At 35.6% G+C, this 11848-nt stretch overlaps 1 protein-coding gene across 1 annotated transcript; it reads left to right on the plus strand.

The window, feature by feature from the left end:
• Window positions 1–2: 2 nt before the first annotated feature.
• On the plus strand, window positions 3–11722 carry PIGK (phosphatidylinositol glycan anchor biosynthesis class K; the record flags this gene model as incomplete). Its single annotated transcript, XM_019618416.2, has 9 exons — window positions 3–68; window positions 1156–1209; window positions 3315–3406; window positions 4819–4954; window positions 5928–6039; window positions 6387–6483; window positions 6828–6945; window positions 7953–8063; window positions 11573–11722. Coding segments are annotated over 9 exons (921 nt in total), but the record flags the coding sequence as incomplete, so codon positions are not given.
• Window positions 11723–11848: the final 126 nt, after the last annotated feature.

Genomic DNA, 11848 nt, shown 5'->3' on the forward strand with positions numbered 1-11848 from the left:
GCGCCGCCGCCGCCGCAGCGGCGTTGCTCCTGGGGTGCTGCGGCGCGGTGCTCGCCAGTGGCATCCAGGTATGAGGGCTGGAAGGAGAGCGGTGGTGAGGACAGAGGGCGAGCGGCGCCGCAGACTGCGTTCTGCTACCGGGGCGCTGCTTCCTTCATCTTGCCGGCGCTCGGCGGAGCGGGCGAGCCCGGACTGCCTCTCGTGGGGTGGAGCCCCGCCTCGCTCCGCCCCGGCTGCGGTGCCGCTGCCTCGGGGGTGGGGTCTGGTGCAGGTGTGCGAGCACGTGCAGCTTGCTTAGGGACTGAAAAGAGTTGTTAAAAAACCCTCCTTTCTGTTAATACGTTTGCAATCTCCTGAAATGCAGTTTTGCTATGATAATGCAGTATAACTTTCAGTTGTGCAGGCTCTCTTTGCCTTTCTGGACATTTGTCAAAGCCGTGTGTGGGTAAAGAGTTCCCCCGACCTTCATGCTGCAGTTCTGTCTGCTGTGAGCGAGTCTGCGGGCCGCATCGCCTGCTGCGTTGATTTCCTATATCAGTGTGCTTTTTGCACAGTGCACACAGTGCTCCTGGAGCCCCGGCCCCGCTCGGTGTCCTGATGCTTGCAGTCTGCTTGGAAAGGGCCCCGTGTCCTGCAAAGCCTGCGGGCAGCCGTGATTGATTGAGATAGTGGATTGCCATTGTCCTGGCTCCTTGTTGCTAAACATGGAGCTTAAAACTATAAGTTGACTTCTCTGCTAGAAGCAAGACTAAAGATTTTTTCTGAAGAAACAAAAGGAACAATAAAATAGAATTTCACCCAAGCCCCTTACTCAATAAGAAGGAAATTGTAAGTCAGTAAGTGTATTTTGTTCTTGGAGCATACTGTGGTATAGACACGCATGGGCTTTCCTTGTTAACTAAGCTGAAAGTGACTAATGGATCTTTTTGTTTCTTGTTTAGCAAATTTCAAGGAAGCGTTAGTTACAGTTATCTTGGGTAGAATGTGTGACATGGAATAAGAAAAATCTCTGGCTTCGAAGCTTTGGTAAATTTGATTTTAGGTATGGCGAGTGCAAGAATACATCAAACATTCTTTGTTTTGTGAAAACAAAAGTAGAAACGATCATTTCTTTCTTTCTGCTGAAAAACATCTAATATTGTCTCCATCCCTCAGGATCAAGCAGAACAGTTCTTCAAAAGTGGGCATACAAATAACTGGGCAGTTCTGGTAAGTGTAGTTCTGACAAATTCTACAAAAAAAGGTTTTCAACTTTTCATTATGTGCTGTATTTGCAACAGTTGTGCAATAATTGTGTTTGTTTGAAAGAAATAGAATGGAAGGATAAAGACTTGGAAATAAATAAATTTGAAGTGATCCCTGCAAATCTGTTAACTGTAATAAAATTATCTGTTCCATGTAATTACGCTTCAAGCACTCAGAACATAGAATTACGTGGCAGATTTCATTAAAGTAAAGTTCAACAGCATTAAAACAGTTAAATTATCACAGTGCATATTGAACCAGCATGTAGTTATGATATCAGAGAGGTATGTCTCTGACCAGGAAGGTATAATTTGTTTCTGATTTGTGTGTCCTTAGTCAATCTGTTAACTTGTGATAACAGGCTTAGAATAAAATAAATTCAGGAGACATAATGTTTAAATCAACTGTTGTTAATTTTTTTTCTTTGCCATGAATCTTTTATTAACTTTGAATCATACGGCAGAATTGGTTCTTAATCACAGCTCAGGTCTTAATGACTAATTTGTTTCAGAGCACTATCATGATTACTCAGTAGCAGATGTTTGTTTTACAGACACTAAAATTTAGCAACATAAAATGAAAGTAAATAGCAATGAATTGAATTAGAAGGAATAATTTCTATATTCTATAAAGTACAAACTAGAAACTATTAAAACACCAAGTATTACTTTTAATACTATTAACAAATAAACAATTTTGTTAGAATGTTTAAAAAAAAAAAAGTGGAATGTTCTGACTGAGGAACTATACTTCGTATCCTCAACAGATTCTCTGCAAGTTATATTTTTTTTAAACAGTTCATGATTTGTCTTTATAACAATCATTACAGATTTTTTTTAAAACAATAAAATAGGGAGAATTTGGCTGCCATCAGTGGCTTCAAGCCTGGACATGTTTTCTGCTGTGTTGTAAGAGGTAACGGAGTCTTGCAAAGTCACAGCTGTATTTGCCGGGGTTATAGAGCTGTGAGTGTTGCTGAAAGGGAAATGTACACATGGGAGTTTTTGAAATTTTAACTGAATGGACTTGAAAATCCTTTCAGACTGAATTTGGATTTTGATTTAAGTTTCTTTAAGTATAGAAAAAAAGATAGCACAAGTTTGCTTAAAAATATTTCTATTTAACTTGAGTTGAAGAATTTAAAAAACTGTCTGAAATGCTGTGGTCATTCCTTCTTTTCTATTTTTCTGCTTTTAAAATCCGATCTTTTATAAAGCTTTTTTCTTCATCTGTCTGAATGATTGGTAAAGAAATTTGTCTGCAAAGGAAAGTTGCTGTTGGCGTAGAACAAATGAAAAGTAGTGAACTTGATGTAAACACAAGGACAACAATAAGGCCAGCAAGGAACTGCAGCAGATTGCCTCTGAAAATTTTGGAATCTCATTGGTTTGGAGTTTTTGAGGACAGATTAAATAATATCTCACCTAGGGAGTAGATATCCTCCAACTTTAATGATTCTATGAATGACTCATCCCCAACCCTTCCCCCTGTTAATATAAGTGAACTCTGAATTTTTTTGAGACTTTGTATTCAGATTTTGGTTAGAGCTTATGTAGCTCTTTATTATGTTTGACTCCTTAAATGCAAAGTACTCTCATTGTATTTTCCCCAGTGTGATTTCAGCGTGAATTCACTTATGCGTTTATGCAGTAGTGCTCCCAGAAGGGGTTTGCTATAGAGATGAAAACTCTTCCTTAGATTTTTCTTTTATTGGATATGGAGACAGTAAGAGGAAATAGAATAGCTTATCTGCCCGCTGTTCTTGCTGGTTTTGTCCCTAAAATGGCATTTTCTATACTTAGTTGGGTTTTATGTCAATTTTGTCATGAGCAAACACATAAAGAGCTATTTTTTTTTTTAACTATTTATATCCACATTTATTTCTTTGGTACAACAAAGTTTTATATATATATATAGCTTACATCATGACTTTCTTGGTGTTGCTGCTTTCTTTCTGATTTGTTACTTTGTTAAATACCTGTTATCAGTGTCTTTTGATGCCAGGCCTATTTGTGTATTTTACACTACTTAATGTGGTGTTGGTTTTTCTCTTCCCTTAAAAATTCAAGGTATGTACATCTCGATTCTGGTTTAATTACCGTCACGTGGCAAACACTCTTTCAGTATACCGAAGTGTCAAGAGATTGGGCATTCCTGACAGGTGAGGGGATCTTGGTGAACTCAATTCCTTTCAAATGTGCTATTAAAGTCTTTCTGCTGTCTGAAGCAGTATGAAAATATATTTTTCGTCCCAGTTTAAGGTAACTTAGAAATAAACGTTTATCACAATTCTTAGGCGTGCTCTTTTATGTTGGGGTTGGTTTCTTTGTTTTGAAAGGATTTGTTCCTTGTTTTAAATGGAACTGTATCTGGTGGTTTAAATTACTTGTCATCTATCAGGAGAATTCATTGGGAAAATGGTTTGTGCTTCTATGAATATAGGTTGCTCTGATTTGCTGATGTGTGGGTGCAATGATTCAGTTTATAAGAGGAAAGTTCTGCTAGGATAAAACTAAACTTAAATGAATAAAGGAATAGTTTTTGATTGCTGGAATCATTATGTGGTTTAAGTTTTACAATATGGGAATAGTGGTAACATACATGATTGGATTACTTTAGTTTAACAGTTAACCAGCAAATTAACACCAAAGTTGTTTTTCTGGATGTATGGACAGTGTGTTTTTTAAGAACGCATATGGTGCACGTTTGTGCTCAGTTGTCTGCATTTTATTCCAAATGAAGTAATTTACTCTGATTATTTTTGAGGATCTGTGCTTCAGTTATTTTGGGTAGCATTTATCTTTTTAGCATGTGTGGAGTGTATCGGCACTTAATGAAGAACAAAATTACTCTTAAAATACTCATGTAGACATACAGGCGGTGACATAGGTAAACAAACAGTGACTACTTGGTATTTCATGTATTGACCAAATCCTGACCCTGCCAGATGTGGATGTCTGGCTGCATGCAGGTTGGTACAGCATTCTGATAGTCCTTCAAGTGCTATTTTTTTTTTCTATGTTACTGTGAATAAGACAAAATCTGTCAGCTGTCAACTCATATGTGTGTTCCATAGAAGAATTTCTGGTTAATACTACTAACCATGCAGCAGTGTATCAGATGTGGTATAATAGTTTGAAGAATGTTTGTGAGCTCCCCAGATTTAATGATCAAAATAATTTTCATTATGTTTTTAACTGATCTACTTGAAAAAGCACAGACAGGTTGGAATTTCTTCTGTGAAACAATATGAAGTGATTTAGCCCTGTTTTGTCACCTAGGTCTGTGTGAGTCTGTATCATAGAGTTGCTAGTGTTAACTGCCTGCATATTCAGCTTTGGCCTGAGTGAAACTTGTTCCTAGATAGCAGTTAGCTGCATTTTCCTCTGTGGCAACTCTATCAGTGAGAGTGTTCATAAGGATATACCATGTAACTAAGCAAATCTTCACTTACAATGACAGGCATCTTCTTGATGTTATAAGCTACTGTTTTAATCATGGGATGATTTTGTTGTAATTTCCTTTAGATTTATGTATAACCAGAATGTCTGAAAGGTCTTCCTTGTATTTCAGTCACATTGTCCTGATGCTGGCAGATGATATGGCATGTAATCCCAGGAATCCTAAACCAGCTACTGTGTTTAGTCATAAAAACATGGAGCTAAATGTCTATGGAGATGATGTGGAAGTGGATTACAGAAGCTATGAGGTAGCCATGCCTTAAATTATTGGATGTATGTTTTTATGTCTCATCTTGCGAACACTTAACACCAATGTGAAACTTCCAGTGTACAAATGAAATGTGCTTTAGCTATTTATATTTCTAATCTTAAACTTATGCTTTTATTAAAAAAACTACTAAATGCCACAGCCTACTTATTTTTCAAAATAGTTACTATATAGAAATCTGCATTCTATTACCTTTTATATTTTGTGTAATATTTCAAACGGATCTCAAACAGGAGATCTTAAAGCAGACAACAAATAAATGATTTAATAGTGCTGAATAATTGTTGATAAAAGTTTATAGGAGCATCTAAAGGCATACGTAAGATGTGAAGCTTTGTGTAAAGAAATGAAGATACTATACCAAAATAGAAATATGTTGTTTTTTTGTTATGTTCTTTCCTGAGTATGGATTTTTGCTAGCATTTGTGCTGCATATGTCTGCACGGACAGCAAATGGAGTTTTATAGGCAGTTTTACAATCACCATCCTGATGATATCTGATCACACAAAGACTTATGTAACTGAAATTGATCTTGTTTTTCCTCTCCTGAGTTGCAGAAGTAATTTAAACTTTTATTTTTCCATGGCAACACACAGTAATGTTGGAGCATTTTGTAAGTACATGAGCAGCTTTGGCAGAACAAAGGTATACACTGACAGGTTTTCAAATCAATGAAAAAGGTATTCAGAAATTAACGATAGTAGTCTTATTGGATATAGTAGAACACCAGGCTGATATTAGTGAGATATAATAAGAGATGCTGTGTAATTGTGAGCCTTACTGCAGTAAAAATCTTGAACAGAAGATGTCTGTTGATACAGTTTATACCATACATCTTACTAGGTACACTGCGTGTTGTATTGTTCCATTATATTTTTTTAATGTAACCCAACCTAGAATTGTTGACCCATATTTTTATCTCTAAAAAATTACTTTATGCTTCTATTCTTAGGTTACCGTGGAAAATTTCTTGCGTGTATTAACAGGAAGAATCCCACCAAGCACTCCCCGATCTAAACGTCTTCTTTCTGATGACAGAAGCAATATTCTAATATATATGACAGGTAATTAGAGTTTTGCGTATACAGTTCTCCTGACATTTATTGCTCAGTTGGATGGATCTGTATGAAAGCATGAATTCCCATGAGGAGCCCAAACAAACAAACAAACAAACAAAAAAGGATTGACAAATGTTTTTTTCCTTAACATGTCATACTAACAAAGAAAACCTGTAAGACTGTACTTATTAAATACAGTTTCCAGTCTAACTTATATTTTTACTATCTTTGTGCTGAAGTTTTATTGGAGCAAAACAATTGTTTGTTTGTTTATTTTTTAAGAAAGGTGATCACCCAGACAAAATATGTTCCCTTACCCTACATACTTGCCTAACTTGTGTTTTTTCTATCAGGTCATGGTGGGAATGGTTTCCTAAAATTTCAAGATTCTGAAGAAATCACAAATGTAGAACTTGCTGATGCCTTTGAGCAAATGTGGCAGAAAAGAAGGTAATAAGAATGTATTATGTAGAGGTTAAATACTATATTTCATTAACATGCCTGAAATCTTACTGGTAGGCCTAACTGAACTTTCAGCAGTGATGCTGTTTGTTGTCCATAGAATTAGGTGAAAATTTACATTCAGAAAGAAGAGTTTTAAATTTCGTTTTCAGCTTCCTACTGTAAGAACTGCTCCTGTGAATTGACTTGGCTGAACTTGCCATCTTAAAATCAATCAGTGCGAAGTCTTCTGTTCCTTAGGTTGCTAGTAGCTATCCTGGTGGCTAAAAAGCAGAGTTCCTGTATTTCAATCTAAAGAAAATTGAGTAAGAGGGCTGTTTTGTTTCTTTTAGGTACAATGAATTGTTGTTTATTATTGATACTTGTCAAGGAGCATCCATGTATGAACGATTTTATTCACCTAATATAATTGCCTTGGCTAGCAGCCAAGTAGGAGAAGATTCTTTATCAGTAAGTACGTTTTTGTGGTCCTAAAGACAATTTTCAGAATATCAGAATATATTTTTTTTAATAACTAAAATTTCCTTTTTAATTGTGTACTGTATAATGTGTTTAGTTATAAAGTGCAGCTTTGACAAAACTCTAACGTGCATCTTCCTGCTTTTGTGGGCTGTCACAAAGAAATGGGCTAATATTTAGAAATAATAGCAAAAATAATTTCATAGTATATTTTATAAATGTAAAATAACAGAAAATTATAATTGACAATGCAGAAGGTATCATACATGTAAGGAAGATGATGACTCCCCTCTTCCTTTGTCTACATATTGATTTTTAGCTATGCCTATCAACACTAGCTTTTATTTGTGTGTCTTTAACTGACACTGTCTTGCTCAGTTCCAGTTCAGTTCTAAAAAGTTTTCAAGGACTTGGAAAGGTTTACAGAAGTTCTGAGGACCCAGTGAAAAGGAAGAGGCAAATCATCTTCAGCTAGTTGCTGATAGTTGAAGGTGGTGATAGAATTCTGTGCTTCCTGGTTAATTTATACGTTACCTAGATTGGGCAAAAGTCTTATGGAAAGACTAATGAGAGATCTGAGAGGGGAATATTCAGTCTAGCGTTTCTTACACTTGGTATATGAAAAAAAAAAACAATACTTATACTCCATTGACATTACAAAAAGAATGATGGGAAAGAAATCCAAGCCAAACTGAAAATAAGCAGTTTTCCAAGCCCTAAGAAGCTTGGGATGGTACATAAATTCACTGGACTTCTAAGAAGGGAGTTCCCAGCTTATCGTCTAGATGTAGTCTAGAAAAATGAAAATAATCCATGTATTACATAGTTCACTAACAGTATGTTTTTTCACGAGTAGTAATTTGCTTTCTGTAATTTTCCTAGGAACAAATAACACATTACACTTAACTTTTGTAACATGCTATTATATGCTGTTCCCTTCTCTAAATACTGAGTTCTGTTCTGCAAATGCCCAGTAACTGTTCCATATTATTTTGTAGCATCAACCTGATCTTGGGATTGGTGTTCATCTTATGGACAGATACACATTTTACATGCTAGAATTCTTGGAAGAAGTTCATCCAGCCAGTCAGACAAATATGAATGACCTTGTAAGTAGAATCTCAACACTCAGTAATTTATTTTTTCCATGGTGTTCTCCAAATGCTTTCTGCACAGCTACTGTTTGTCTCGGAAGTAGCTTTGTGGGGAGGGTCTTTTTGCCATTATTAAGCAAAACAGTTTAATGTAACATGTAGAGGATTGTCCTTCATGTGAAAGTGGCTTGTTGGCTATAGAAAAAAGTTAACCAAAACTAGCCATTAAAAAAAAATCATTGAAAAGTAAATAAAATTCATTAAATATTTAAATGAAATGTTTGTGCATAAAAAGTGATAGTTGGGAACTTCTGAAATATGTAAAATCAACTTAATAGATAACAGGCACTTTGTGGATATGGAAAGGCAACCATTGGTAGTGTTTTGCGAAGTTGATTAAACAGTTAAAATTCCATTTGTGCACTCACAAATGCCTATAGAGGCTGATTTCTCCACTTAGCTTTCCAGACCAAGAGATGTCTAAATCTGTCTGTGTTTGGAGTTTATTATATCTTAGGTGAATACTAAATGAAGCTTTCAGTTAAGAAGCCGGGAAGAAAAAAAAAAAACAACAGCCAGATAATCTAAGATAAAATGTATGCAAACACCCTTGTAACAATTAGATATATGCACTAATAAAATTGCATAAAAAGTAGCCATCTTTTATTTACTTTATTAACCCTTCATGCCTGTTCCAAGGCTAATTTTACTAGTAATATGTTCTGCTGCGTTGCCTTGTAGCTGTAAATCCTGATGCCATGGCTGTATCAATGATCTAGGAGCACTACTGACTGTGCACACTGTGTTTGATTCATTTGTGTAAATGGAGCATCTACTCCTTTGTCTACAGAGGCTTGTCCTAGTCTGGCTGTCAGATCCGTAGTAGAATTCAATCTAAACAGCCCCCACTTAACAGATTTTATGTTGATATAGAATTGATTCAGTGACTAAGATTCAGGATTCCTTTATTGGAATGAGAATGAAACTGGCTTGTAATTTAATACCTGTCTGATCATGAGATACAAAAAACTTCAAAATCAATCTTGTTGAAGAATATGCAAGTTTTTTATTGAAGCACTTCTGCTTATACCTCGTTCATTCAAACAGCATTCTAGAATTCTGTTTTGTGAACTAGAAAATGAATTGACAAAAAAAAAAACAAAAACAGATATTAGTTCAGGTATTGTCAGCAGTACAGAAAATGTTTAGGTGCTCAAATAGCTTACATTTTGGGTTCTTTTGAGAAGATATTTAAACACTCTGCTTTGCATTTTTGTTTTACGTTGTATGCCAAATAAGAATGAAGACCCATGGAAACTTACACAGCTAAATTACTTACATTGTGTAAGACATCACAGCATGAATCTCTTTATTGCTGCTCTGGGAAGGGGAGGGAACAGAACCAATTATGTGGGACGGCTTGAAAAAGGACTGAATCATGATATACATATATTTCAGCAATTGTGTTATAGGATTCATATAGGTATATTTGGCACTGGAATACAATGTTAGTATTGTTCTGGGTTAAGAACAAAGAGCTAATGCTTATGCAAGCCTGATTTTTAAAACTGACACTTGCGAAGTCTGGGCAGTATATTAAGTGGCTCACTAACTAGTTCACTCTTAGCTAAACTGTAGTTGTTGACCAATCTTCTGTGTCTGCTGTCTACTCTTTCAGAAGAAAGTATTTGTTACATGGTGTCCATCATATCACCTATGTAATCTTCTCCAGCCACTCTTTAAAAAGCTTCACTTCACTTCCACCTAAGGTTGGATATCGCATTCCTGTGAAGAATGAGGCATCTTTCCTCCACCTACTTCCCACCTGCTCCATCTGTGTTGCTAAGGGAATAGCAAAAAGCTGTGCAAATGACTGATTTTCAGTTCGATTGCAATTCCAAGAAAGTAAAAAGTAATGTGCCACACATTCAAACTTTCAAAATCAGATTCATATATGTTCTATATGAGGCCTAATTTGTCATAAAATAACTTCAAAATGTGGCAACAAAATTTCAAGATAACAGTTTCCATTTGGAAATCAGACGGTTTTATTTAATTAGTATATTAAGTAAAAAGTTAGGAAACAGCAGTGCATCAAGAAATCTGTTTCATTTAGTCAGTTTCTTGTTTTTTGGTTTTTTTCTCCTTTAAAGACCTTAGTTATCAAAGTGCTAGTCTGTAATTGCTTTGCCGTCCTTTTTTCACACAGGTACTGGGTAGTTGGATTGTTTATACTGGAATCCTCTTTTTCTCAGTGCCATTACACATTTTTGTTCCGAATTTGTCTCAAAATTGTCCTATGGTAGTAAACTGGTGTGGGACAGGTTACAAACACTTGTATGTAATATCTGTTTCACGCTTTCAGAGCTGATGCAGTTGTTTTGGAATACGTACATGTATTCTAAGAGCTTAGGAGACCTTCGTATTACTCGTGATGCGACCAATTATATCATCTCACCACAAAGCAGCTTGGAGTAGAAAGTGAACCCAAAATAGGAACAGTTATGGCAGAGTTATTGAGTCAGAGCCACTAAGCTCTGCTGACTTGTGCTGTGCTAATTAATCTGTACAGCTTTTCTTCTGCTTACTGAGTGATATTTTTGCAATTATATGTGATCTATTTTTTTCCATCTTGTATTAAAGATGTTATTTTTCTTTTCCTATCAAAAACTGTATCGAAGTGCATTTTTTTAATTGGAGACAAATATTTTTCCCTTTTTTCAGTGATGCTCAGTATTAAATAATGCTAGAGCCATTAGTTCTGTCTTCTGTGTTAATGTTAATGTATTTAACATGCATTATAATTAATTTCACTTAGCGAGAGTTTAAAAAGAAAATGTATATAAGTTGAATAAATTAGGATCTCAGGATATCTGCTTTCAGTTCTTTCTTTATTAACAAATACTGTATTTCAACAAGGAGCATAGTTATTTTCTGAGTGTTCATATGTGATCTGGAACTGTACCGCCCAGGAAGATAAATTTGGTGTTTAGTTGTATTTGGGTTTTGACTGCCACAAAGAACAGAAGCACATTGCAGGGTGCTGGTATGCTTCAGAATTCATGCTTTCTAATAGGTTTTTAAGGAGTAGTCAATTATGTATAGAAAAATCTACGAGGGGCACCAGACGTTTTATGTAATGATATTTTAAGCTTCTTTCCAACCTGGAAAATAGCATGGAAGGTAACGGCTTTTCTCTATCTAAATGACAGCTCTGATTTATTTGAGTGACTTTATTTTAACAAAATTGTTGTAGTTTAGGTGAAAGAATTGCCATCTGTGTCCGTATCTTGCTGTCCAGAAGAAGTTTACATTTGAAATACATCAAGGTGGATTATGAGACACAATGATAAATACACTAGCTTTGATCTGAAATCTGCTTGCTTTTAAAGTAGATTGAATACTTTACTTTCAAATTATAAACTTACAGATCATTGTTTCACTGCACTGATTTATGTCTTTAATAATTTTGGGGGGGTTTTTTGTTTGTTTTAAAATGCCATGAGCTTTTTGTCATCCTGTAGTGCTTTCTTGAGAGTTGTAAAAGGCAAGTGGAAGAAGTGCAAGCAGTTCCAGGTGCAGGAACAATTGGTGAAATTGGTGCTGCCCTCCTTCAAGAGTTAGAGGATGGTAACTGTGTGCGAGAAATAAGTGGCTGAAAAACATTAAGCTTCCAACAAGCTGTTTAGTGTGTCCATTGAGTTAAACTTAAATAAATGATTAAATCATCTGATATAATAGCCTGTTAACAGGCTATTGTAATTCTACTTAGAAATGTGGTATTGTGTTCTTTTTTTTTT

The sequence above is a fragment of the Meleagris gallopavo genome, chromosome 10 (genome assembly GCF_000146605.3).
Source record: "Meleagris gallopavo isolate NT-WF06-2002-E0010 breed Aviagen turkey brand Nicholas breeding stock chromosome 10, Turkey_5.1, whole genome shotgun sequence".
Lineage (NCBI taxonomy): Eukaryota > Metazoa > Chordata > Aves > Galliformes > Phasianidae > Meleagris > Meleagris gallopavo.